The sequence below is a fragment of the Mastigoproctus giganteus genome, chromosome 5, assembly GCF_048544385.1.
Source record: "Mastigoproctus giganteus isolate SK-2022 chromosome 5, ASM4854438v1, whole genome shotgun sequence".
NCBI classification, from domain to species: Eukaryota; Metazoa; Arthropoda; class Arachnida; order Uropygi; family Thelyphonidae; genus Mastigoproctus; species Mastigoproctus giganteus.
In genome coordinates, this window is record NC_143579.1 from 182,057,754 (window position 1) to 182,085,571 (window position 27,818).

Consider the following 27,818-nt stretch of genomic DNA (forward strand, 5'->3'; position numbering starts at 1 on the left):
CGGAAGTAGAGGTATACCGGTGGGTGCCAGAAATCCCGCTCCCAGGCTGCCCACACCTGAGAACCAGCAAAAAAATACACACACACACACACACACACACACACACATACAAGGGAGTTACCAATAGGTTCGGTCCGGTGTACTAACTAGCGTCCGGCCTGCAAATACCGTTTTAGATCTGTACCGTCGAAATGTAAGGAAGTTTGGCCTCGCCATGATGTTCATCATAACCTCAAAATACATCAATGATACTGCAAGATGGAGGAGATGGTGGAGGGTTGAATGGAACTTAGCTCTGGAGACTAAAGATGGGTTCCACCACTTCAAGCCTCCAATTTTTTTTTTTTTTTTTTTTTTGGTAGTTGTTGGCGCATTGGCTTCTGTGGCCATAGTGCACCTCCCAAGGTTTTTGCAGTACTTTGATCCAAGCCCGAGGCGGGATTCGAACCTGCGACCTTTGGGTTGCCAGGCAGGCACTTTACCCACCTGGCTAGCCCTGTCGGCTCAAGCCTCCAATAAGCAAAGTTGTGGTATTGCACCTTTTGATGAGAGTCATCTACCACCTAGTATTTCATGGTAAAACAGAGAGGCGGCATTCCTCCGTGTGATGTGGGCGCCACACCTCGACCCTTGCTTAAATTGGTTCACACCTTGGTGTTCACCCACAGTGCGCTTGCGCATGGGGATTTTACCCAGGATTACTAACAGTCCCGCCATCGTGAAGGTGCAAGCAGATAATTTAGCTGCAAAAGACCGTCCGGACTTCGCCGAAATTGGGTCCACTTGACTTGAGTGACACCCGAATATCAGTTCCATCAGCGTTTTAGACTCCCGGGTTTCAAGCACAACTTGTCTGGCATATCTGAGAGAATGTCTGCGACAGCCTCAAGGACCAAAGAAGCATGTGTGTTGTGTGTTGCACGTGTAGTTTACTTTTCTTCTATTGTTTGTGCTGGCTTCTTGGCCACAGGGCCCCCTAGTTGCTCGCCGCCGCCACCACCACATGGAGTTGAGCCAGGCTGTCCACAGTACTCTGGCTGCTCTCCATCAGGGGTCGCTGAGCTTCCTGACGGAGAACAAAAGGATGGGAGTAAAAAGAGGAGGAAGAACATAAGTGCGTTTCGACTGGTGTCTTTTACATAGAAAAGATTTGACTTACTCCGTCATACCTCTACATTTTACGTAGAAAAGCGTGGGGTTTGGCGAGCAAAGTCCCCTAATTATTATTATTTACCTTTCAAAGCTCATTTGCCGTTTTTTAAAACTCGAACAGTACAGCTCCTTCACCGTTCAAAATCGGCATATGTGTATTAAGTAAATTTTTTTTACCTATTTTCGCACGCAAAATTACCCTTATAATTTTGTGAGCGTAATTCAGAAACGTGTGTGTGTGTGTGTGAAGAGTTGATCTTAAAAAGCACCATGAAACTAAAAGCCTGGGTGTAAATAATTCTTCGTAATCGGGCACAGAATTACTGCGACTTTCTCTTCCGTCTATTTATCCACCACCAAGTACGATTTGCTGATTACTATCTTATCAAATAAACTGGAGTGGGTCAATGAAATATATATTTATGAAAAAATATTCAGCAGCGAAACTTTAGCTCTTACGGTAGCCAATATAAGAGAGCTTCATTTTGACCTACTCTTGTTGTGTATTAGTGTTAATCTGGTGTAATCTCACCACAAGGTCATAAGCCAGATTCTAAATCAATGCATTAATGTACGCCAAAAATCTGACGTATTTCGCTGAATAGTGGTCTTCTACGAAAATACGAAAATTGTTTCTGCAATAACATCATAGGGGATCAGCCAATAGGAACGTAATAAACAACACTCAGCTCTACAAAACCTTCTACAGTGAGCCTTTGATGTTCAGTGTTCGTCCAAGTGATTCTGCTGTGATATCGGAATACAGGCCCAACAATGGTAAGTAAAAGTTTATTTAATTTTTTTTTTTACTTTTTTTTGTGCGCTAAAAGAAGAGAAAACTAAAGTATAATGATAAAGCATTTCCCAAGAGCTTCATCAATCAAGAAATAAAGTACACAAATTAATTTTGGACACTGTACTGTAATGACATTGTAATGAAAATAATTACCTATTAACTTAAATTCTAACTTTTAATTTTTTATTTGAAAAATAAAACCGCGAGTTAACTGATAATGAGTGCAGGAGGAGAATTCCACAAGCGTGTTTGAACTTATAGTATTCACAAATATGCGATCCGTTGCAACAGCCGTAAATTAATCATTGTAGCTGCCGCAAGAAGTACATATTCTTCCAGGATTATAAACTCTAAATTGAGTAATTTGATTTTTTTTTTTTTTTTTTTTTTTTGCTCCTGTTGATGTTGCATATACAATGCAATGGTATCAGGTGAAAATTTAAACGTATCCGCCAATATCCTGTAAATTTCAACACTACTATACTAAGTACAACAGCGTTTTCTTGCAGCATTCTTTCTATCCTGCGAATTTCTCCGACCTTGCGATACCCACAAACTACAAACAAACGGAATATTTATTTACTTTCGCACCTGGTACACATACTCTATACTCTAGTTATGCTCTACTGTCTTTATTATAGAATAAATTCCAGGTTTCCCTCCCACTTGAATACCCCAGTAAGACTAGTGTACTTCCTGTGGAACCAAAGATATAACCCGTGTTCTCAGAGACTCAAATCTCGCCCAACAGCACACCAAGTTGTAATAGGTCGTCGCATTCCCTATATCTAGTATACAGAAACGAATCGCCATCAAGCCAGAGAAATTTCTGCTTTTTTTTTTTTTTTTTTTTTGTTGGCGCATCGGCTTCTGTGGCCATAATGCACCTCCCAAAGTTTTTGCATTTTACTGTGATCCAAGCCCGAGGCGGGATTCGAACCCGCGACCTTTGGATTACAAAAACATTACACACCACAATATCCATAACACTTCAAACCTCTGGCCTCTACAGTGTTCTGTATCACACCACAATGTATACTACGCGGGGATGGGAGGAACCCCTGGTGCCGTTAGACCCTAAACACACTATACACTACATACCTTTGGGTTGGCAGGCAGGCACTTGACCCAACTGGCTAGCCCGGTCGGCGAGAAATTTCTGCATGCATGGGACAGCGAGTACAACAAAAATGGCTGTAACTCACAGGTGAGCTGTCAGTCATGACATCCTATGACATGCTAAGTATACTTGTTTCTGCTGAAATCATAATTTAAGTAAAATTAAGATTTAAATAGTAAAAATATCAAAATAATCAAGTGGTGGGTTGCCCTTAAAGATTTCTCTCTCAAAAATTATCACAATAAGGCTTAAATTTAGTTTTGGTGTATAAGCACTTGATTCCTGTAGTGAAAGTTGCTTCCTTGCATCATTTGCCACTACTAATATAAGCTTTCCACTACTGAATATAAACTTTCTTATAAAAGTTAAATGATCTCACATAGTTTATACCGTATGAGCTCATATTGACATCTATTTTCAAAAAAAATTGTATGAAATGATTAAATGAAACTCGTAGCAAAACAGCAAACAACTTGTCTCTTCAATTTTCCGTATCACTTTATATTTTTCTTTCACACTTAATACTCTGATTTCCACTCATTGCAGCATGCTAACAAAGAATATTTGGCCATTTTTATCCTTTCTTGTGGCGAAGATTCCGTCTCAGAGGCAAAAAATTACTTACACACTACAACCATTTTAAAGTGAGTACACACTAAAGTGCAGTATATTGTCGAAATAACGGCACCCCAATAACGGAACATTCGAGCTAACGGCACATCAAGATCTGATGTTTACATGCAGCGCATCTGGCAGTGCCGAAAAAAGAAAACAGCAAGTCACGTGATTACTTTATTTCTTTACGTTCGCCATTTTGAAAGTGAATTATTATTATTATTATTATTATTAGCTATATGGTGCAAGGAAGCCTGAGGCTTATGCTGCACCAGCCAAAAGAGAGAGAGAGAGAGAGGGAGAGTCAAAAGTAGAAGGGAATTACCAAGAAAGAGAAGAATGATGATATCCAGCTCAGGACCCAGCAGAGATCACGGGGTTATACTGCTGTTTTACATTTATTTTAAATTAAAAACCCCTCACTACGCTCCAAAAGTTAATAAACCTGATACAGAGAAGAAAAGAAGAACAACATTAAAGTTTATTGCAAACTTGATATAATCCATACTATTATACTATGGTCACACAGAAGTTAAATCATATACTCATGCGTATTGTGCCTGTAAATTGCGTGTGTTCTTTGGTCGATTTGCCTGTTTTTCTAGACGAAAACTACCAGTTTCTGGGGGGGGGGGGGTTTAACCTTGCTATCTACGCCTGGGACCGACTAACTCAACCACGGAGTGAAAAAAGCCCATAAAAGTTCCTCGCGTCATCGACGGGATTCAAACCATTAAAACCCGGCGTGGATAAAACGGTGATGACACCACTGTAATGATGATACGGATGTAATAAATAAAATAGAACGGGGCGTAAGCAGAAATGTACTAATGGCAAAATATAACGGTGGATCGTCAATATGTTCATGTTTTTTATGTGCAGTTAATAAAATTGCAATCTTAATCTCTCTATTTTTTATTTAGCTTCATTATTTCTGCATAAAATATATTAAAAATAAAACTTTCTAGATAACGGAAAAATCGAAATAACGGCAACTTGAATCCCCGAAGGTGCCGTTATTCTGAAAGTCTAATATAAAACACAGTTGTCTATAATTTAGAGAAATTCTATTAATTCTACAAATTTAATTTATCAAATGGAAATCTGTGATTTATTGGGGGAATTTTTCTAAAGGCCATGGAATTGTCAATTGCTGCTGTAGGTGAGCAAGACTGGCGAAACAGTAATGAAAAGTTTCTCAGCCTTGCAGTTTTTCACATAACATTAAAATAAGGCAATTATTTCGCATGAAGCAATGGGGACTACGCTTAAGATTCACTACTGAACGGTCAGTGCTTTTGCAGCATGTTTTGCTCGTAGTGAACTGTTCAAGTCGATAATTGGCATCGTTGTATCTCATATGGTGAATCAACCTTCACAACGAGTTGCCAAGTAGTGGTGGTAGTAGTAGTAGTGGCATTTGATGCAAGAAAGCAGGTTTATGAGCTTATGCAGCATCAGCCAAAAAAAAAAAAAAAAAAAAAAAAAAAAAAACACACCATTCCCTCCAAATGCCTGTCCAGTTCCTCCTTAAATTTATTCAACCTATCAACTTTTTTTTTTTTTTTTTTTTATGAAAACCCCAAACACGAAAGGTATCAAAACCTATAGTACTTAGTACCGTGCATGGGTTGAAGGAGAAGTATGGGGGAGGGGGGTGCCGGAAACTTTGCTCTAGAGACTAAACATGGGTTTCACCACTTCAAGCCTCCAATAAGCAAAGTGGTGGTCGACAGATGGAAGTTTGATCCAGCAATTAACCACCCGCTGGCTAAAGGCAAATTTCCGCACATCTAATCTACATCTGTCTTTTCTTAATTTGAATTTATGCCCACTTAGGTTCGTAATCTGAACAAGTGGAAGGATCCCATCAAAATTCAGCGTGCTCAACCCATTCAAGGCCTTAGGTATTGCAGTGCTTTGAATAAGTAACGCTTCACCAGTGTAGAAGACTAATTAAATATTCAAAGCAGTGCAATACCTCGGTAACTCGTTGTGAAGGTTGATTCACAATATGAGATACAATTAAAACGATGCCAATTATCGACTTGAACAGTTCACTACGAGCAAAACATGGCGCAAAAGCACTGATCGTTCAATAACAATAGCATTTAAATGCACATCCTTCAGATTGTCCTATTTGCAAACAACATCAATACAGTTTATATCCACTTAAACTTGACAAGAAAAAAAAAAAATCAAAAACAAGAAGAAAAAAAAATCAAAGGCGCACTGTAATAAAATCATATCTTACTCAGACTTGTGGTTGGAAGTGGCTGTATTTCAACAACATTACTGAGATAAATTGGAGGGTACTACTGTGGATAAAAGGTTCGTTAAATGACAGGAGATAGAGGATGGTTATAAATTTATTAAATAGCTATTGCTCTGACTTGATCAGGGTGTTAAATGGAGTTACAGGGCTCAGCAGTTGTAGGGTTTTATGAGCATCGCGACTAAAGCCATATTGCTCGGTGTATACTGTCTGTGAACTGCATGTGTTCTGAGGTCGATTTTCTGTTTTACTAGACGAAAAACCGGAGTTCCCGAGAGAAAAAACCATGCTACCCTCGCCTGAGACCGACTAACTCAGCTACATTGCTAAAAAGACTCATAAAAATTCCTCTCGTCATTGACAGGAATCGAACTCGGGTCTTTTTTTTTTTTTTTTTTTTTTGCACCCAGTATGGGGAGGGCGGCGATCCTACCACTTGTGCTATCCACGAGGGCAGAAGGTTCAGTGCTGGGTTCCTTGCTGTTGTTGTAGGGTTTTAACCACATCATGGACTCAGATCACACCACACTGCGCCTTACATATATATATATTATGTCTGCAAATTGCGCGAGTTCTGTGTTTGATTTGCCTGTTTGCCAGACGAAAATACCGAATTTCCAGGAGGGGGAAACCATGCGACCATCGCTTGATACCGACTACTTCAGTTACACTGTGAAAAAATGCCCATAAAAATTCATGTCTTTCATCAGATTAGAACCCGGGCCTTTTCCACCTGGTGTGGAGAGAAAAAGGCCCGGTGCTTAATATGCACTATGATACCCACGAGAGCGTTCCTTGCTGTTTCTAATAACATTGGTCAAACATAACTGAAGCAGCTGACAACGAGAGAGAGAGAGAGAGAGAGAGAGAGAGAGAGAGAGAGAGAGAGAGAGAGAGAGAGAGAGAGAGAGAGAGAGAGAAATTGGACAGTGTTCGGAGTAACACTGTGCAATCCGACATGGGCAGACAAGTCGGATTGACATGCTGCTAAAAGAACTGCAGATGGTGTTTTATCTATGATGTACAGAAGTTGCTGATAGCGACAGAATAATTACTGCATTGTATAAACTTGCTTCGTTAAGCAACGTCTTCAGTACTATAACACAAGTTTGAACCTTTCAGGAAGGATCTGAAGTGGTTGGAAAATTGCAACAAAGAGCAGTAAGGTAGTAAGGCCTTACTGGGGCCAGATGTATCAAGACCTCAGACCAAATGTCTTCGTAAACTCGACAAGTGTTTAAGGCTTTTGAAAGGCATTTGTAAAGTATAAATGCCTTTCAAAAAAGGCATTTGTAAATGGTCGGGCCCTCGTGGGTAGTACAATTGGTAGGATCACCGTCCTCCCCGCACCGGGTGGAAAAGACCCGAGTTCGAATCCCGTCGATGACGGGAGAAATTTTTATGAGTCTTTTTCACAACGTGACTGAGTTAGTTGGTCTCAAGAGAAGGTAGCATGGTTTTTCTCCTGGAAACTCGGACTTGGGGCCTCCGTAGCCAGGTGGGAAGGAGCAGCAGTGCGTAGCACACGCTTCTGGATTAGACCGGGGTTCGAGCCCGTCACCACCAAATAAGGAGGATGCGGAAAGGTCAGGGAATGACCACCGCATATCCCGGAGCAATATGGCCTTAGCTGCTAATGCTCCTAAAAACCAAAACAACAACAACAACAAACTCGGACTTTTCGACCAGCAAACAGAAAATCGACCTCAGAACACATGCAATTTACAGACAATATACATGGAGCAACATGGCTTTTGTCGCCGATGTTCCTAAAACCCAACAACAAGAACAAGGGTCGGTTCGTAAGTAATGCCTCTTTGGCCATAAACATATAAAGACAACAAATACGACGTTGAAATATATTAAAAAAACACTGGAAAGCAAGTATGCATTATTCTATGTATCCATTTTGTTTATCAATACATTTTTGCCATCGTTCTTTACAACTCATAAATGCTCTGTGGTAGAAGAATGGACCCTTCTATTGATGTCAGCCTGTTTCAGCTTCTGATCACTCAAAAAGTGTTTTCCAAAAAGATATTTCTTCATATATCCAGTCCATATACAAGATGAAGTAAAACTCTTCACATGGGCAACGTGTTGCCTGGTATTACCATGATGTAATATGATTTGGTGTCTTGTTAAAGCCTTCCGTTTTGTTTTATATCCCTATTAAGCTTATCAAATGCCTGGAAAAATCTTTCCTTAGTCTGATCTTTCTCCAAAAAAAAAAAAAAAAAAAAAACCAACCAAAATGCGACTTCTGTCCCAAAACACTGGCGATAATCTATATACAGTGTATATACAAATATATATAAAACGCTTAGGTATCTGCCCAAATTTTCCAACTGCTAATTGTTGCCTTCACGCGGTTCACCTCGCATGACCACCATACACCAGGCATTCTTTATTAATTTTTGTGCTAACGTTTTTCGACTGAAGAAAGGCAATCTAATCCTGGAAGCTATCAATGTATATTTATTTTAACTGTTTATTTTATCTATCTTCAATTTTAATAAACCGTTCTAAGTTTTAAGAAGTGTAAAAATGGCTGAACAGTGTGCAAGAACTTTGAGAAAATGTAGAAGAAATGCTAATGAAACATTAGAGGAGAGATCCAATAGACTAAGAGACCGAAACGAGACTCTACAACTACGATAACGGACAAAAAAAATTGAAGAAAAAGAAGCAAAAAATAAGCAAAAGCAAGATTGGAAATGACAAGACGGGAGAAACGCCGTAGGAATAATCAAATAGAAGTACCGGTTGCGAATAATCAACAAGCTGTAATTAATGTGGAAGAGCATGACATAGGAAATGTGTTACAACTGTGAGTATTGCAATGCAAAATATTGGGGGGACATGAGTTAAACACATCGAATAAATACACTATATGCTGTCATGAAGAAAGGTTTCACTCGACTCACTGTCTGAGACACCTACTCTATTACGAGAGCTGCTTACAGGGGATACACGTGAAGCAAATAACTACAGAGAACATATGCGAGAGTACAACTCAGCAAATGGCGCTCGCATCAATGGGCGCAGAGATTAAATCACCGCCTAGAGATGATCCATACTGTTTTAGAATACACGGCTAGGTTTACCATTTGGCCTATATCCAAACGAGGCAAATTAGCCAGGATACGGACAACTTTATATTTTCGATTCTACTGAAACAACAACAAAACGGCTTGAAAAACAATCAAACCAAGGGTGTACGGCCGAAGTAATGCAACAATTGGACGAGATGCTGCGACAAGTGAACCCATTTGCTGAGTCATATAAACAAATGCATCAAATAACCCAGGCCAAGCCAACAATGAATGTGCGCATGGCATTTATAGAAGACCTGGACTTAGATAAGAGACAATATAATGCACCTACATCTAAAACGGAGGTTGCTACAATATTTGTTGGAGAAGACGGGGAACCACCTGCAAATAGAGCATGTGACTGCTATAGAATTATATCATCGTTAAACAAGAATGGGGAAGACTGAAGAATCTAGATAAAACTACTTACACCATAACCAAAAAGTTGGCTTATATTACGCCGGGTACAACTAGTTTTTTATGATTATCTGGTAATCCAGCATTTTTTCTTTTTTTTTTTACCTTTACGGATGCGCCCATTCCATAGACTGACATTTAGAATAAAGATCATAATGGAAGATCCAAGTCTCGATACCTGTTATCAGACCTTTAAAAATAAAAAAATCCTTAATTGCACTCTTGAAACATGTCTTGGCATATCTCTCTGCAGAATTTCATTTCTCTTGTTAACAGCTTGGGTACCCATTTACACCACATTTTACTATAATGTAATCATTATAAAATTGTAAATACACTTCTCTTTGAATATTCTAGTGCTTGCACCATTGCATGTGTGGATATTGCCCTGTCTTTTTTTTTTTTTTTTTTTTTAATCATTTCATCCAAAATCTTAGTGTTTCCTTCAGTGTACAGAGACTTTCGTTTTCTGCTGTTTGGCTGGCCACAAATGTCAATGATTCGGACATTGCTAACTTATATCAATTTTTCATGAATTTGGACAGCTGAGTTTTCTCCTGACCTGAAAAGAAATTCTATCATCAACCGTTGGGCAACGGACATTAATTTGACTGTTAATTCAGAACTGTAATAGATAGAAACCTTTATTTCAGCATGTTTAAGTCTTAACATGTATACTAACAATATAAGAAATTGCTAAATTTAAAAATATATGACGTTAACACAATTATAAAAAAATTTGCGCCCAAGAGGTATTACTTATCCTTGTATATAAGGAGGGCATCTTTTTCTTTCGCCGGTGGCACAACTACAGGACACTGCATTCAAATTATGTAAAGATATGTGTAAATTGGATATAAGAAAATTCGTTATCAGCTGCTGGAAATAAAATAACATGGGATTTTAAAGAACCAGAGAAGCGTATGTAAATTAAGAAAACGTTTGGGCAAATAGTTAATAAAACCATTTTTTTTATTATTTATTTATTTTTTAAGGCTGATGCTGAATAAGCCTGGCTTGCTTGCATCGATTTGCCTTTATTAATACAGTAGACTGTCGAAATAACAGCACCCCAATAACGGAACGTTCAAGCTAACGGCATACAGATCGGATGTTTACATACCGCGCAGATGTCTTGCGTGCCGAAAAAAAGAAAACAGTAAGTCACATGATTACTGTACAGTATTTCTTTACGTTCTCCAAAAGAGAATTCACTTTCTCTTTGAAAGTGAATTCTGGACAGATATTATTATTATTATTATTAGCTACATGGTGCAAGGAAGCCTGAAGCTGCACCAGCCAAAAAAAAATTCCCGAGTTACCCTGAGAGAGAGAGAGAGAGAGAGAGAGAGAGAGAGAGAGAGAGAGAGAGAGAGAGAGAGAGAGAGAGTGTCAAAGGAAATCACCAAGAAATAGAAGAACGATAATATCCAGCTCAGGACCTTGGGTGTGCCAAGCTCATACTCATCACGGATTATAGCGCTGTTTTACATTTATTTTAAATTAAAAATCCCTCACTATATCTCCTGAAGTTAATAAACCTCATACAGTGAAGAAACGAAGAACAACATTAAAGCTTAGTGACAAACTTGATATAATACAAACTATTACATTAGGGTTAGGAAAGTTAATTCATATACCCATTGTGTCTGTTCTCTGGTCAATTTGTCTGTTTTGCTGAACGAAAAACTCCAGTTTCTAGGGTTGCTATCTAACCTTTCTATCTACGCCTGAGACCAACGAAATCAGCCACGGAGTGAAAAAAGTCCACAGACGTTTCTCGTGTCATCGACGGAATTCGAACTAGGGGTCTTTTACACAAGGTGTGGGCAGGACAGTGACGATACCACTGTGCAACCCGCGCAGACTAAACTTAATACAATAAAGAAAATAGAACGGGGAGTATTTCCCGTTCTATTTCCACTGAAAGGACAGAATTCATGGATTACCTGGTTCCTAGGCAATGCGACGCTATCATTCCTCTCGCTGGTGGACGAACCGACTTCTCGGCAGGTCTTTGGTTACACTGCATTCACGTAGACGGTAATTCGATGTCAGTATGGATAAATGTCGTGAGTTAACTGACTTTCAAAGAGGGATGATAGCGGGTGCCGGTTGCATGGGTCACTATCGCGGAAGTGGTACAGAAATTGCACTGTCCCCGTTCGACAGTAGCAAGAGTGTATCGGGAATACGCCATTTCCGGAATAACATCTCATCGTGGACAGCGTTGTGGGCGGAGATAGCTAGTGGATGAACGTGGCCATCGATTTCTGTCTCACATTGTTTCAGCCAACCGGCGAGCAACATTGGCACAAACCACTGCCGACTTCAACGAGGGAGGTGCCAGAAACGTCTCCACCAAAACTATCAGACGATCATTAGCCGCAATAATAGGTTATGCGAGCCGCCCGCCCACCAGAGTTGTTAACACCACGACCCAGAACTCTACGCCTCAACTGCAGGACGAAAGAACGTCGGCACTGAACTTATGAGTCCTGTTTCAAGTTATTTCGAGCGGACGGGAGGGTGCGTATCTGGCAAAAACTGCATGAAGCTGTGCACCGGTCATGTCAACAACGAACTGTTCAGGCAGGTGTACGGTTGGTAATGGTCTGGGGCGTGTTCAACTGGCACATGTTAGGACCTCTGGTGTGTCTAGACGGATCTCTGAACTGTCCAGATTACGTGTCCATCCGCATCCCTTCATGGTCATCGTGCACCCACAGGGCAATGGACTCTTCCAGCAGGACAATGTGCCTCCCCACAGAGCCGTGGTGACTAAAACATGGTTCGAAGAGCATTCCGTAGATTTTACCACCATGGAATGGCCTCCCCATTCACTGGATATGAACCCTATGGAGCATCTTTGGGATGCTGTGGAAAGGTCCGTTCGAGCTTTTGATCCTCCAGGAATGCGAGGGAATTATGGACAGCGGTGCAGCAAGCATGGATGGAAATACCCGTGGAACGCTTTCATGAATTAGTGGACTCAATACCTTGCGTGTGGATGCCCTTATACTGGCGAAACTGGGTAGGTATACCATGTTCGTTCTGTCCACTCGTATTAATGGCAGAATATAACACTGGATTGTTAGCATGTTTATGTTTTTTAAGTGCAGTTAATAAAATTGCATTCTTAATCTCTGTTTCTTATTTAGCTTCATTATTTCTGCATTAAATATATTAAAAATAAAATTTTCTAGGTAACGTAAAAATCGAAATAACGGAACCTTGAATCCCCGAAGGTGCGTTATTCTGAAAGTCTACTGTACTAACACTGCTACTTCTATACCTTAGAAAATGGCCCTCTTTGGTAGCAGTTGGTATAATTGTTGTCCTCCCCAACGGGTGGAAGAGATCCCTGTCGATGAAAAAGAATTTTTAAGGGCCTTTTCACAAAGGGCGAGAGTCGCATGGTTTTTTCTCCCGGAAACTGTTTTTCGTCCACTAAACGGGAAAACCCACCAGTGTTCTGTGGTCGATTATAGTCACGCAATATGATTTAAGTCGCTGATGCGCTTTAAAAAAAATAAATGAGTTTATGAAAAAAAAAAAACTGAAAAACTATTTAAAGAAGAGAATAAGGTGGCAACCACGTTGCTAAATCGATAGCAGAAAAATGAGAGATCACTCACTGAGTAATATTTTAGGAAATGACTTCTGAAAATGTCTGGCGAGTTACTTTCTGAAAAACTATAAAAAAAGAAGAGAATAAGCTGGCAACCACGTTGCTAAATCGATAGTAGAAAAATTAGAGATCACTCATTGAATAATATTTTAGGAAATGACTGGCGAGTTACTTTCTGAAAAGACCAATTGCGTCAATAAATAAATAAATTTTCTGTTTATATTCCGGGACGACCAAACGGTCAGAGTAGTTCACGAGATAGACAAGAACCAGCACCATATTCAGCAGTCACGGGCTTGAACCCCGGTCACTCAAGGTACGTGTACTTGTGCACCGGCGCGCCTGACCACTAGGCTATGGAAGTCTATTATAAGGCACGTCATTCTGCCCAAACGTTACTAGCATAATCGATGACGGTTGAAACTTTCATCGGAACTTTAAAAAGAAAGGCTTAAGTAATTTTCATTAACACTTGAGAGCTCTATCGTGTGATACGACACAACTGCTTATATTAGGTTATCCATTTATCACGCAAATATTATCAATTGGGTTCCCCAGGAGTAATTATAGCAATACCGTATAGCACATGTCATTAAGTAAGTAGCGATATATTTATTCAGGTTGCAGACGGCTGTTTGTTTCGTTATGAAAGCAGTGGCACTTGAGAAAAAGTGTAACATTTATTAGAGAGGTGAGTAAAATCTCCCGCCTCCTCTCCCTAGAAAAACGTGTTTGGAACACACATGATTTTGTAACATTCTCTGTATGGGAACACTCAAGAATAAAGCTTCTGCAAACAACCCACATACTCTGAGCAATTTAAGCAAAACAGTGGAACTGCAATCGCACGACTGATGAACATATTCTTTATAAATGTGAATCAAACACTGAAAAGTGTGAATACTGTAAATATCTACACGAGTACTATTAGACAAGTCCAACACAAAACTTAAACTTATATATAACAGTTCTATATTATTTTATTTTTTTAAAATTTATATTATTCTAAATTCTATATTATTTTTAACAGAATTTTGTAATTCAATCTGGGTTGCATTTTAATTTAATAGCCTCATTTATACGAGAAATAGTCAACAGCGTCAAGTCACTGACGACAGAGTCAGAAATGGGGCCTATGTTCCGGGTGCCAGCTGAAGAAGGCGCCAAAGTCATAATTTGTTAAATGAATTTTTTTTTGTTGTTGTAATTTGTTAAGTGGAATTATTGGTACTAATACATAATATGTAATATTCATTCGAAGAGTGGGAAGGTGACAAAGGAGTCAATCGCAGATTTAGCTGAGGTAACAGCAAATACAATACAGTATAATGTGAACTGTAGTTTGCTGACAATGCAAGAGCACTTTTTCATTGGAGTGCAGTCACTCGTTCTGGTACTCACATAGGTAAACTAAATTAACGTAAGAATATGTTTACGTTATTTACCCCGATGGGTAAAAAAAAAAAAAAAAAGTTATAGCTAGGGTTGCCAGATGTCCTTTATTTCAAAGGACAATCCATTGAAACGAGAAAGGATGCAATTTGTCCCTTATTTTAATTTTTCAATGCTTGTGCCTCGTAATGGCAGTGGCGGATTTCCGCACAGGGGTACGCACGTGCTCCCAAATAAACAAAGAAAAAAAAGAAAAAAATACAATTTTCATTTCAAAGCTTTAACAGGGGATATGTTAAAAATCCCCTCAAATGCAAAATCTGAAAAATGAATCATAAAGAGATAATCAACCTATTCTAGCCTCACCCGTTCATATATGTAGTTTCACGAACACCATGCACTTACTTCATACTTCTCGATGAAATTATATTTTTTTGACAAAGCATAAAAACTTGCACCTGTGTGGCCATGATCTAATTTTCACGAAAATCGTGCGACTGGTAGATAGTTAATAAAATCATACGTATCGGAAAAATCACTTTTTAAAATATGGAGTTCAATGGATTTGTTTAAACTATTTTTCCTATAACCTTACAAAAAATTTGTCTATTTCATTTATACGGTTACAGGCACGTACCTATTTCATATTATATACAAACATATTTTGAAAACATTTTAATTTTTAGTCATCAAAAATGAAATTTCCCCCCAAAAAGAAGAGGCTTTGTTCTTATAACAAAAATTGGGAGCAAGAATACGAATGGCTAGCTTCAACGAGGCGAGATGTCTCCTATGCAGAAATGTATTTAAAGTTGGTTATATGGGAATCTTAGCAGTTTATTATTATTATTATTAGCCATATGGTGCAAGGAAGCCTGAGGCTTATGCTGCACCAGCCAAAAAAAAATTTCCAAGTTACCATGAGAGAGAGAAGAATGATGTTATCCAGCTGAGGACCGACCCTGGGTGTGCCAAGCCCATACTCACCAGATGTGAGTTACTCAGCATAACGACTCAAGATCATAAATCGGCAAATTCTTCAAATTTTCTCGATAGGTTTCTTATGAAAAACAATACGAAAAAAGAGGATTTAGTTACTGCAGCTGAAATAACTCATATTTATCATTCAATTAAGCATCATCATTCTTATAACGCATCAGATTGTAGAAAGAAATTAAACTCTAAACTTTACAATGATTCAAAAATTGCACAAAAAATATCACGTGGTAGAACTAAATCATGCTGCCATTGTTTGTAATGATTTAGGTAAAAAAGCATTGCAAATTTTGGATGATTTAAAACATTATGATCCACTATTATTTTTTTGTTTACAGATTGATGCTTCCAATAGAAAGAATATGAAAATTGTCAATTCAGTACGTCAACAAAGAATACGGTCCTACAAACTATTTAGTTGATTTTGTTGAAAATGGTGATGAAAGTGCAGATGGAATGTTTGAGTGCCTAAAAAATTCAATGAGTAATTTAGGATTGGATTGGCAAAGGGTATCTAGTTTCAGTGCAGACAATACAAATTGTAATTTTAGGAGTAATAAATTCTTATTCCAAAATATTAAGAAATTAAATGAAGACGTAATTAAAGCAAACTGCCATGCTCACATTATTCATAATTCGGTAATTTAGATACTGATATAGAAAATATTGTCTTGAAAATATATGGTCATTTTTCTGTTTCAGCTAAAAGAAGAGATAACCTTAAAGAATTTCATGAGTTTGCCGAAACTTTAAGGAAATTTTAAGGCACGTACCAACTAGATGGCTCCTCTTTACAACCATGTATAGAACGAATTTTGCTTCATGGAAGGCTTTGAGCCTTTATTTCGTAAGCAAATCAAAAGACTGCTCCAAACAGCTTTTTAAAATCCTTCAAATTAATGAAAATTCAACACAGGTCCCTATAATTATAGAATTATATTTTCTTTTCTCAATGTATGCAATCGAAATAATTTGCAAAGCAATAAAAGAGCTTGAAAAGAATCAAACGTGTGCCACTGATATTTTTTATATAATCTAAAAAATTCACCGAAGAATCTTCTTGATCGACAATTTTTTGAGTATCAAGTTCATTAGCATTTTCAGAAATCAGACTCTGTAGTTAAAAGCACAGTAATAAATGATTTCAAAGCATTTTATAATGCTGCATTGAAATATTTAGGAAAGAAATTTAATTTTATTGAAAATACCCCTTTTTTTGAAACTTAGCAAATTAAGCTTTAAAAATGGTTGTTTTAACTATGACTCATTTGTTGAAGTAGCAGAATATTTTAAATTAACAGAAAAACTAAAGTTGGATATGAATGATTTATTTGATGAGGCTTCAGTACTGAAGACAAATTATGAACTCTGTCAACCTCTGAAATTTTAAAACTTGTTCGAGTACTTCGAGTCAATGGCATTTAATTTTGAAAAGCGTTGATTTTAAGATTTCAAATATTTTCAAGGTCATTTCGTATGTCTTTTCAGTGCCGGGCACTTCGGCAAATTCAGAAAGGATTTTTAGTGTAATGAACTCGAAGTGGAGGGTTGGGCAAAATAGACGTTTGGTTTCACTCATAAAAATCGAACTAATTATCTACTTTAATTTTAAAGATAACTGTTTAGATTTTTCTGAGAAAATTAAAAATGATGCCAAAGTTCTTAAGGCTGCTCGAGTAGTAGTACAAAATATGTTCAATGTAGTAGTAGTAGCAGTGGCATGTGATGCAAGAAAGCAAGCGTATGAGCTTATGCAGCATCAGCCCTCTCCCCTCTAAATATTTGTCCAGTTCCTCCTTAAATTTATTTAACCTATCAACTTCCACAACGACAGATGGAAGTTTGTTCCAGCAATTAACCACCCGCGGGCTAAAGGCAAATTTCCCCACATCTATTCTACATCTGTCTTTCCTCAATTTAAATTTATGCCCACTTAGGTTCGTATTCTGAACAAGTGGAAGAATCCCATCAAAATTCAGCGTTCTCAACCCATTCAAGGCCTTATACACCTCAATCAGATCACCTCGCAGGTGCCTAGTCTCCAGCTGCTGGAATTTACAGAACTTAAGCCTCTCTTGATAAGAGGATCCCTTCATTCCCCTCACCAATCTTGTTGCACTTCTCTGTACACGCTCAAGCAAATCTATATCCTTCCTAAAATGAGGTCTCCAGACCTGCACGCAGTACTCAAGGCGTGGCCTGACCGTTGCCTTATACAGAGGGACAATCACCTCCTTTTCCCTGCTAACAAAATTCCTGTTTATCATTGACAAAACCCCATGACCTGCCCTGGCAGCCTGTCTGTACTGCTCAGAAAACTTCATATCTGACTGCACAATTACTCCCAGGTCTTTCTCATTTTCTACCTCCTTAAGTGCAGTACCACACAGTTGGTACGTTTCTCTGGGGTTACTTCTACCCATATGCCGTACTTTGCATTTTTCAATGTTAAACTTCAGTTGCCACTTCTCAGCCCATCTGCTCAAATTTTCTGGATCCTGTTGCAGTAACACACTGCCATTAATGTCATTAACAACCCTGCCAACCTTTGTATCATCTGCAAACTTCGATACTAAGCCTGATACACTGATTTATCAATGATATTATCAATAGCATTGATAAATATACAAAACAACAGTGGACCCAACACCGAACCCTGTGGGCCTCCACTAATAACATTAGTCCAAAAAGAGATTAATTACCACCCTCTGTCTTCTCCCACTCAACCATCCTTTAATCCATTGTAGCAACTAAACCTTAATACCTTTCTGCTCCAATTTGTACAGTAGTCTTCCATGCGCAAAAGTGTCAAAAGCTTTCCTGAAATCCAAGTATATAATATCAAAATTATTTTTTGCATCCAGTTCCTTTGTAACCACATCATAATAACCAATCAAATTTGTCAGACAAGACTTTCCCTTAACAAACCCATGCTGTGTCTGAATTATTGCTGCAGTCTTGTCTAGATGATCCTGCAATGCATCTTTAATCAATGACTCCATTATTTTACCCAGAACTGAAGTTAAACTAACTGGTCTGTAATTACTCGTGTCACCCTTCAATCCCCCTTTGTGAACTGGGAACACATTTGCGCATCTCCAGTCCGTGGGGACCTCTCCTGAGTCCAATAAATATGCTCTCATATTTATGGCTAATTGTTTGCTTAGTTCCTTTGCTGCCTCCTTTAATATAAGTGGATAGATCCCATCCACCCCAGGTGCATTTCTTATGTTTAACTTCAACGATTTCTCCTCCACTTTTCTCTCAGTTATTACAAAATCATTAAGCACCCTGCTGCAATTTGATAACCTTCTGGCATTTTGAAACCTTAATAACTCCTCATGTGTGAATGTAGATGCAAAATACTCATTCAGTTTGTTTGCTATCTGAGCAGGATCATCAACAGTCGAACCATCGATATCAAGTGGAGCAATCAGATTCATCCCCTTCCTTTTAGAGTTTATATAAGTAAAGAAATCCTTGCTGTTTTTCTAAGCATTCTTTGCCAAAGATTTCTCGTAATCTGCCTTCGCCTGCCTAACCTCCTCTGTGACTTGATTACAGACTAGCATATATATATATATATATCATAGGATTTTGTGTCGCCTGATAATTTATATGCATCCCATGCATTTTTCTTCTCTGCCACGAGTCTCATTAGTTCATTTGACAACCATTTAGGCCTAAACCTTCAACAATATTTCTTAATAGATATGAAACGTTAGTAGCTTCCACTATTAATTCCTTGAATGCTTTTCCACTTAGAATTTGCTGTTCGTAACATCATCAGTTGGTCCCATTGTACAGAATTTAAAAACTGTCTGAGACCACTATAGTCACCTTTACGGAAGCAAAAACCCCTTCCTTTACACTTGATGGTAATTATATCTTTAAGTAAATCCCACATCAGTACACTGTGATCACTGCCACCTAATGGTTCCTTTATGTGCAAATTCTTAATACACGAATGATCACTACTGATAACCAGATCGAGTATTACCCTCTCTGGTTGCTTCTCGAACATGCTGCTGCAGAAAACAATCATCCAATAAATCTATAAAAGTCTTACTAGTGTGCGAGTAACCAACCCATAAGTTCCAGTCTATATCTGGGAAGTTAAAATCCCCCATTATAAGACATTCTGATTTACTAGCCCACTATTTCTCTGTACAATTCACTGTACTCATTCGAGTCATGAGGCCTATAACACTCCTACTCTTATTTTTGCTTTCGCAGTGCTTATGTCACAACAAACTGACTCAACAATGCACTGTTCATCTATATCAACTGGATGCACTTCTTTTGATTTTATGTTTTTCTTAATTAACAGCATAACACCTCCTCCCTGTCTATCCTTTCTGTACACATTGAACTCCCCAAATTCCAGTTCTGCATTCCTTATATCTGTGTGACATCACGTCTCTGCTGTCCCAACAATATCCGCCTTTGATGTCTTGACCAACACTTCAAATTCATTTACTATACTTATAGCATTGGTATACATGTACCTGTTCTTATTATTAGTTACCCTAACACATCCCATATACCCACCTGTTTCACGATGACTGCCATCAGTCCCTAAAACACCCCCTCGCTCCTTATTCTAATAGAAGTAGTGCAAGAATCACCTTCACCTCTGGCTGCAGCTACATTTAACCTTTTAGTCTATGAATCCCCCCAAGCTAGTAGTTTTCCGATCCACCTAACACTGCCTCGATAGCATCAGCAAATATTCTTGAAGCCTTTCTATTTAAGTGTATCCCATATCAAGTGAAAATCTGCTGTACACCAATGGAAACAGTGAAAGGAATGAAGGTGGAGTTGGGTTTCTGGTCCATAAAGATTTTAAAAACAACATTTTGGAATTCAAAAGTACATCACCAAGAGTGTCAGGACTAATACTCAAGATTTCTAAGAGGTACAAGCTAAAGATTATAATGATTTATGTACCAACATCGAGCCATGATGATGAAGAGGTTGAAGACATGTACACCGAAATTGAGTCTTCTAGATGAGCAGAAAACCCACTACACTATTATTATGGAAGACTTCAATGCTAAGGTTGGAAAAAGACAAAACAGCGCGGAAAGGGGAACTATCGGTAATTTTGGAATTGGTGAAAGAAATGAAAGAGGTGAAAGACTTGTGGAATTTGCCGAATCTCAAGGACTGTCAGTAATGAACACTTTTTTTCAAGAAAAGGATGAACAGATAGTGGACATGGAAGAGTCCAAATGGATAAACTACTAATGAAATCGACTTCATCCTCACTAACAGAAGATATATTGTGAATGATGTTACCGTCCTGTAAGTTAAATGTTGGAAGTGATCACAGAATGGTAAGATGTACACTTGATATAGATGTAGGAAAGGAAAGGAAAAAACTGACTCGAGTAAATAATACAAAGGTCTTTCAGATAACAGAAGAGGAGAAAAAGCAGTATGTACTGGAACTTAAGAACAAGTTTGAGCTTCTTAGACTGCTGAGGACCAAGATATCGACGAGGAATATTACAACTTTTTGAAAGTGATAAAGCCTAAGAAACCTATAGGGAAAAAGAAATCCAAAGAAGAAAAAATTAGTCAAGAAACACTTGTCATGATGAACCGAAGACGACAAATGAAGAGCAAGAAAAACACTGACAGGGAGAAAATTGAGTATACTGAGTTATGCAAAGCCATTAGAAAGAGACTCAGAGAGGACATAAGAAGATTTAACACAAGAAAAGTAGAACAAGCATTAAGGGAAAACAAAGGATTTAAATCAGGAGCCATGAGCAGTAATACAGAAAGACAAATGATACTGAAACTGAAGAATAGCGATGATGCACTTATAAACAGCAGAGAAGGCATAATTCAAATAGCAGAAGACTATTATAGAGAATTATACAAGGTGCAGGGGAATGGTGCCAGCAGTGGGGAAGATGGATTGCAAAGTAGCAACACATACGACATACCCAATATTCTTCCTGATGAGGTAGAACATGCATTGAAGAAAATGAAGAATCAGAAAGCCCCGGGGGAAGATGAAGTTACTGTAGAGTTGTTAAAATTGGGAGGAAGAGACATAACACAAAAGCTGGCAAGGCTCTTCACAAAGTGCATTAGAAAAGGTGTGACGCCTAAGCAGTGGAATAATGCAATCATAGTTTTGCTGCATAAGAAAGGAGATAAATCAGAAATTGGAAATTATAGACCAATTAGCTTGTTACCCCACATCTACAAGTTGTTCACAAGGGTCATTACTAACAGATTAGAAAGAATACTTGATGAGAATCAACCGAAAGAGCAAGCTGGCTTTAGGACAGGATTCTCAACTATCGATCACCTTCACGTAATATCACAGGTAATGGAGAAAGCAAATGAATATAAAACACCATTATGCCTGGCATTTGTGGATTATGAAAAGGCATTTGACTCCATACACCATAAGGCAATGTTTCGGGTACTGGAAAGACAAGGCATTGATACCCCATATATTATGATTTTGAAGAAAATATATGAGAGTGCTACCTCCTTTATTAGACTAGACAAAGACAGTAGCAAATTTAAAATTGAGAAAGGAGTTCGACAAGGAGACACAATATCTCCGAAGCTGTTTACTGCTGCCCTTGAGGAAGCTTTCAGAAGATTAGACTGGTCGCAGAAAGGAGTCAATGTGAACGGAGAGTACCTAAACCATTTAAGATTTGCAGATGACATTGTGGTCATAAGCCACGATCCCAAAGAATTAGAGGAAAATCTTAATCAGTTATGCACAGCTAGTAAGGATTTTGGACTAAAGATGAATATGGCTAAAACAAAAGTAATGATGAACAAGTATGCCACAGAAAGGAAAATAATGATTGAAGGAGCAGTAATTGAAAATGTGGAGTCATATACTTATCTGGGACAAGTTATTAGCTGTAATAATGATAAATGGCTGGAAGTCAAGAGAAGAATAAATTTTGGATGGATAGCATTCAGGAAATATAGTCATATACTGAAGAGCAATATCCCAGTTTGTCTGAAACGTAAAATAATGAACCAATGTATACTCCCCACCATGACTTATGGAAGTGAAACTTGGGCACTCACCAAAAGAATGGAAGAGAAGCTGAGAACTACACAGCGAAGAATGGAACGAATCATATTGGGAATCAGACTGTTAGATAAGAAGAGAAACACATGGATTAGGCAACAAACTCAAGTAAAGGGCATTCTTATCAAAACTAATGAACTAAAATGGTCTTGGGCAGGACACATAGCTCGAAGACATGATGACAGATGGACTAAGAAAATAACAGAATGGTATCCACGAGGAGCTAGAAGAAAATCTGGAAGACAAAGGCGGAGATGGATAGATGAAATTCATGAGTGTGTAGGTAGTAAATGGATGGCCAGTGCTCAAAACAGAAGGAACTGGAAAGTTGCTGGAGAAGCCTTCATCCTGCAGTGGATTGAAAATGGCTAATGATGATGACACCACGAAGAAAGAGCGCTATTGTTGCTTTAAGTGAGGAAGGATGTTCTTCCCGTCATATTGCTTATAGAGTGTCTTGTAATCAGTCGATAGTGAGGAGATTTATTTCCAAACTCAATACTGGTTCTGCTGATAGGAAAAAAGGAACCGGACGCAAAAGAGTCTATGCCAAAACAGGACTGCGTTTTGAAGCGCTTATGCCTTAAAACCGTAAACCTTCTTCGTCTGAACTGAAAAGAGAATGGGAAGAACATACAGGAGTGGTAGCAAGTGCAGTAGCAGTCAGAAGACGCTTCTTCAAAGATGGACTTGTAGCCCGTCGTCCTAAGAAGCCCCTCCTCACACAAAAAATGAAAAAGGCCCGATTCATTTAGTGTAAGGAGCAAATCAAATGCCCCCCCCCCCCGACAATGGAAGTCAGTTATTTTCTGGGATGAGAAGAAATTCAACCTTCATGGCTCTGATAGGAGACAAACGATTCGCCATAGACGAGGTGAAGAATACCATCCAGACTGTATGCTGTCTACAGTCAAATTCCCTACCAGCCAAATGATATGGGGATGCATTACGTATCGCGGAGTAGGTCACCTGCAGTTTATAAAAGGTTCGTAAATGCTAATGGATACCTGGCTATATTGGAAGGCAAATGCTGCCAACCACTAGAGACCATTTCAACCTGCCAAGTAACTGCATCTTTGAGGACGACTCTGCTCCTTATCATCGGGCGAAAAGTGTAAGTAGGCACTTCTGTAGTTACTTTAGTTTCATTTCTGTATTAGAGGTTCGACAGTAATGTGTTTACATTTGTTACCGATGAAAAAATGGTTGGAGTAACGGTCCATTACAACTCTTAGCTGGTCAGGAAACAGCCCGGACTTGAATCCTGTAGAGAACTGTTGGCATCGTGTGGAATCTGCAGTTGCCAGAAAGAAACCAAAGACCCTTTGCGAATTCCAGGAAGCCATAATTCATGTTTAGAACCACGAACTATCAGTTGATTATCTTCAGAAATTGATCTTGTCAATGATCCACTTTCTGAAGATAATCTAATCTTGTCAGAGACGTTTCAACTAAATATTAGTTTGCACCTGGTGAACTTTTCATTTTGTTTTCCATTTAAAATGATAAACTAAAGCAAATTGAGGGCTTCGGATAAAATTTCAGCATAATTGTCGTGTTTACCAAAACTGTTGTATAAAGGTCGCAAATGCTCATTTTGGAATATTTTGAGAGCACATGTCAAATATTACTTAGCTTTGTCTTAACTATTAATAAATATCTTTTGTTTATATTTCTATTTGTGATGCTAGTCATTAATGTAACATACCATCGCGAAAAAGGTTAGAAATGTGAAATTCCTAGGTGATGCACTTTCTTTGAATACTAGTGTATGTACGTTTGGCTTTTAAGTAAGCAGCACAATTTGGATCCCTGACTGAGTGCTGATGAGTAGTCTTGCACTTCTGCAGTTGGAGCAAACAGCTGTCTGTTCCTTGTGTGGGCATGCACTGAATTCTTCGCCACTCTGAGCGCAATGACTAAATGTTGAATCCTGCTGATTACAAGTGTGTGGCGTATGGCCAAATTTAAGGCATCGGTATCATTCATGGACTGGTATATGTTCTCTAAACCTTTGGTAGGCCCCAACCAACAAAGACGCTTTCCGGCTGACTGAGAATCTGCCAGGCAGCAAGGGAAAGCTCAATGACCCCATTGACTGCAGTCAGGACTTCATTTTTGGTGGCGTATTTCGGGATCACGTGTGTCCCGAAATACACCACCAAAGGAGGTGGTCCCGAAATACGCCACCACAGGAGGACTTCCGTGACGTATGTCACGGAAGTCCTCCTTCCAAGAGGTGGTCACTGAGGTTTTTGAAACGGATCTCTTCCTTCAATTTTGTGAAAGTGGTAGCCTTTCTGATATCAAATAGTACAATAGATGGACCCTTGTTCTTGGGGGTCTCTGATTTTAAACCGACGGTAGCTATATGTGGATTTTGTAATATGGAGAGAACCTCCCCCTGGTGGAAGCATCAATAATGAGACCTAGCATCCTTGTTTTCCGCATGGTCTTAATTTTCAGTTGCTGTTAGGACATCCTTCACAGTGTCACTATTTTCGAACTTTGCTTTCTCTGTTGGTATCAGCATTACAACATGAGATTCAGGTATCTTTTTATCAGCCTTTTTTATTTCCTTCTTTTGCTCTGTGGTAGTAGTTTGTAAGTCAGATGGTTCGCTACTCAACTCTGCATAAGAATGGGGGCGTTGTGGCATTTCTTTTTCCTGTTCTTGAAACGTTTCTAGTTTGGCACTAAGCCTTTCATTTTCAGTGGGCAGGTGCAATACTATTCCCTCCATTTTAGACTAGATATCAATAATATCTAGTCCTAATAGCTGCTGAGATACAATTTTTTTTTTTTTTTTTTTTTTTTGCCACTTATTTTCCAGGGTTCTTCTGAGCTTTAAGAATCTGTCTATAGGCATTTCTTGTAACATTTCTTCTTGGTTGAGAGTGTCCTTTCTGAGTCGCTTTAATCATCTGTTTCTGGTCTGCTAGAATCTCTCTATGAGGGGGAGGGGACTCTGTTTCTGACCTAAGTACTGGTCTTCGTTTCTTTTTTCTATTTGTCTGTCTGTGTAACATTTCTTCTTGGTTGAGGGTGTCCTTTCTAAGTCGCTTGAATCATCTGTTTCTGGTTGTGCTAGAATCTCACTATGAGGGGGAGGGGGACTCTGTTTCTGACCCAAGTACTGGTCTTCGTTTCTTTTTTCTATTTGTCTGTCTCACATGAGTTTTCAAGGTGTCTGAGTACTTCACAGTGACTAGACGCATCAGAACTGTCTCGATCCATATATTCGATGTCAGAATCAAACATTTTCTACTGCCTGAAAGTAGCAGAATAATAGGTCACAAGTGACTGTCTCTAAGCTAAATATTATTATTATTATTATTATTATTATTATTATTATTATTATTAATAATAGGTCAGTTTATTGACCCAATATATATGGTCTGAACCCCTTACACGGCCATTCAGCCAGGAGGGCGAACCGTAATACAATTAATTATTTACATTCCATATAAACAAACAAGTTTACATTATATATGAAAAATATAAATCAGTTTTTACAATCAGTGGATCTATAAAGATCAAACTTACATACATAAATCACAGCCATAAATATGAAATATTTATAAATTTCAGTAGCCGATTTAACAATATACAAATTTAGGTACAGCTTTTCCGGTGGGAGTAAATGTTATAGTTCCATCCACGTGAGAGTTTCCTGTAGTTTTTCTTATCTGTATACTTTTGAGTGACGAAACTTGTCTAGATCAATCGCTAGTCTGTTGATAATTAGTATTAGTATTAGTAACAGCCGCATGGTGCAAGAAAGCCTATGGCTTATGCTGCACCAGCCAAAAAAAAAAAAAAAAAAATCCGAACAAAACAATGATAAAAACAAAAAAAAATAAATAAATAACTAAATAATAATAATTAATAAATAAAAAAAATAAAAAATAAATAAATAAAAAGGAAATTAAACCTATCATCCTATGCGCTTCCCTTACCCGAAAGTACTATCCAGATAACCTTTGAATTTCCCGAAACTGTCGGCCTCTACCACCCATGAAGGCAACTTATTCCAGTAATTTATAACGCGCTGGCTAAAATAAAACTTCCTGCAGTCCAATCTAAACATTGGCCCCCCCCCGTAACTTGAATTTATGTCCCCTAGTTCTAGCATCATTTATAATCTTGAAAATTTTGTCTTCATTCATTTTACTGATGCTCTTCAAAACTACTGGGAATAATACTTGACCCTAAGCTCACTTTCTCTCCGCATCTTGCACACCTCCACGCGAAAGTGAGAAACTACACTGCTCTCATCGCACGGGTGAGTCGTCGCGATTGGGGATTGAACCGACGCACCCTTAAGATTCTGTACAAATCAATCTTCCTTCCCTTCATAACGTATGGATCAGGGGTCTGGTTTCGCAGGGCAACTCTTTACAACAACAAACGTAAACTGGGAACCATCCAGCGCACCATCCTTCTTACTATTACAAGGGCATGCTGCACAGTTAGCAACCCAGCCCTTCAGGTTCTTGCGGGCGTCCTTCCGCTTGATCTGGAGGTTATTCGAAGGGGCCTCCACTACTGTCTATCCAGGGGTATACCAGCAACTATCCTTGGACACTCCATCAATAACCTGAATGAAATCAGGCAGGAAAAGAAAAAAATTGCCATCCTACTACTTCAGACCTGGCAGGACAGATGGACTGCTACCGACAAGGGCCCAATCACCAAGAAATTTATACCTTATGTGAATGCCGTATTTCCTAAATCTCCAACTTGGTTTTCTCCTGGTCTTCATACCACCTACCTCATCACTGGACACGGATCAATAAACCATAAATTAACATCCATGGGAATCATTGACAACCCCTACTGTGCATGTGGTGAAATAGAAGACTGGAACCATCTAGTATATACCTGCCAACACTATGAGGACCTCCGCAGCATCCTGTTTACTCGTATACAAGATAACCCTCAAGGAAATGAACACTTATTCATCACAGAAGAAAACTACTACTATGAGTTTACCAAGTTTGCACAAGCCCTCTTCACAAGACGGAGCACCTTATTGCCAACACAAAATAGGAACAACCCAAACATCTGATCCTAACCTAACTGGCCAACTGATCTTAACCTGGATAGGATCAACTGGCGTATGGACCACCTCATTCCTCAGTGGCAACTTGCACACGGCTCTCTTGCTGTCTTATTTATCGTCCTTCCCGGGTTCCCCTTTCAACTGATGGCGCTTATTGCTCCATTGATAACCTGGAGGATACCT

The 27,818-nt window shown here is 38.7% G+C and overlaps 1 protein-coding gene across 2 annotated transcripts in view; it reads left to right on the top strand.

The window, feature by feature from the left end:
- The first annotated feature begins 1,887 nt into the window (after positions 1 to 1,887).
- Hpd (4-hydroxyphenylpyruvate dioxygenase) overlaps positions 1,888 to 27,818 on the top strand; it is a 226,831-nt gene continuing 200,900 nt past the window's right edge. Inside the window, exon 1 of one of the 2 annotated variants that reach the window (XM_090373561.1) lies at positions 1,888 to 1,929. In XM_090373561.1, the coding sequence (XP_090229687.1) occupies positions 1,927 to 1,929 (3 nt within the window). In that variant the 5' untranslated portion in view covers positions 1,888 to 1,926. The remainder of the gene's footprint in view (positions 1,930 to 27,818) is intronic. The other variant, XM_090373562.1, reaches the window with a different exon arrangement.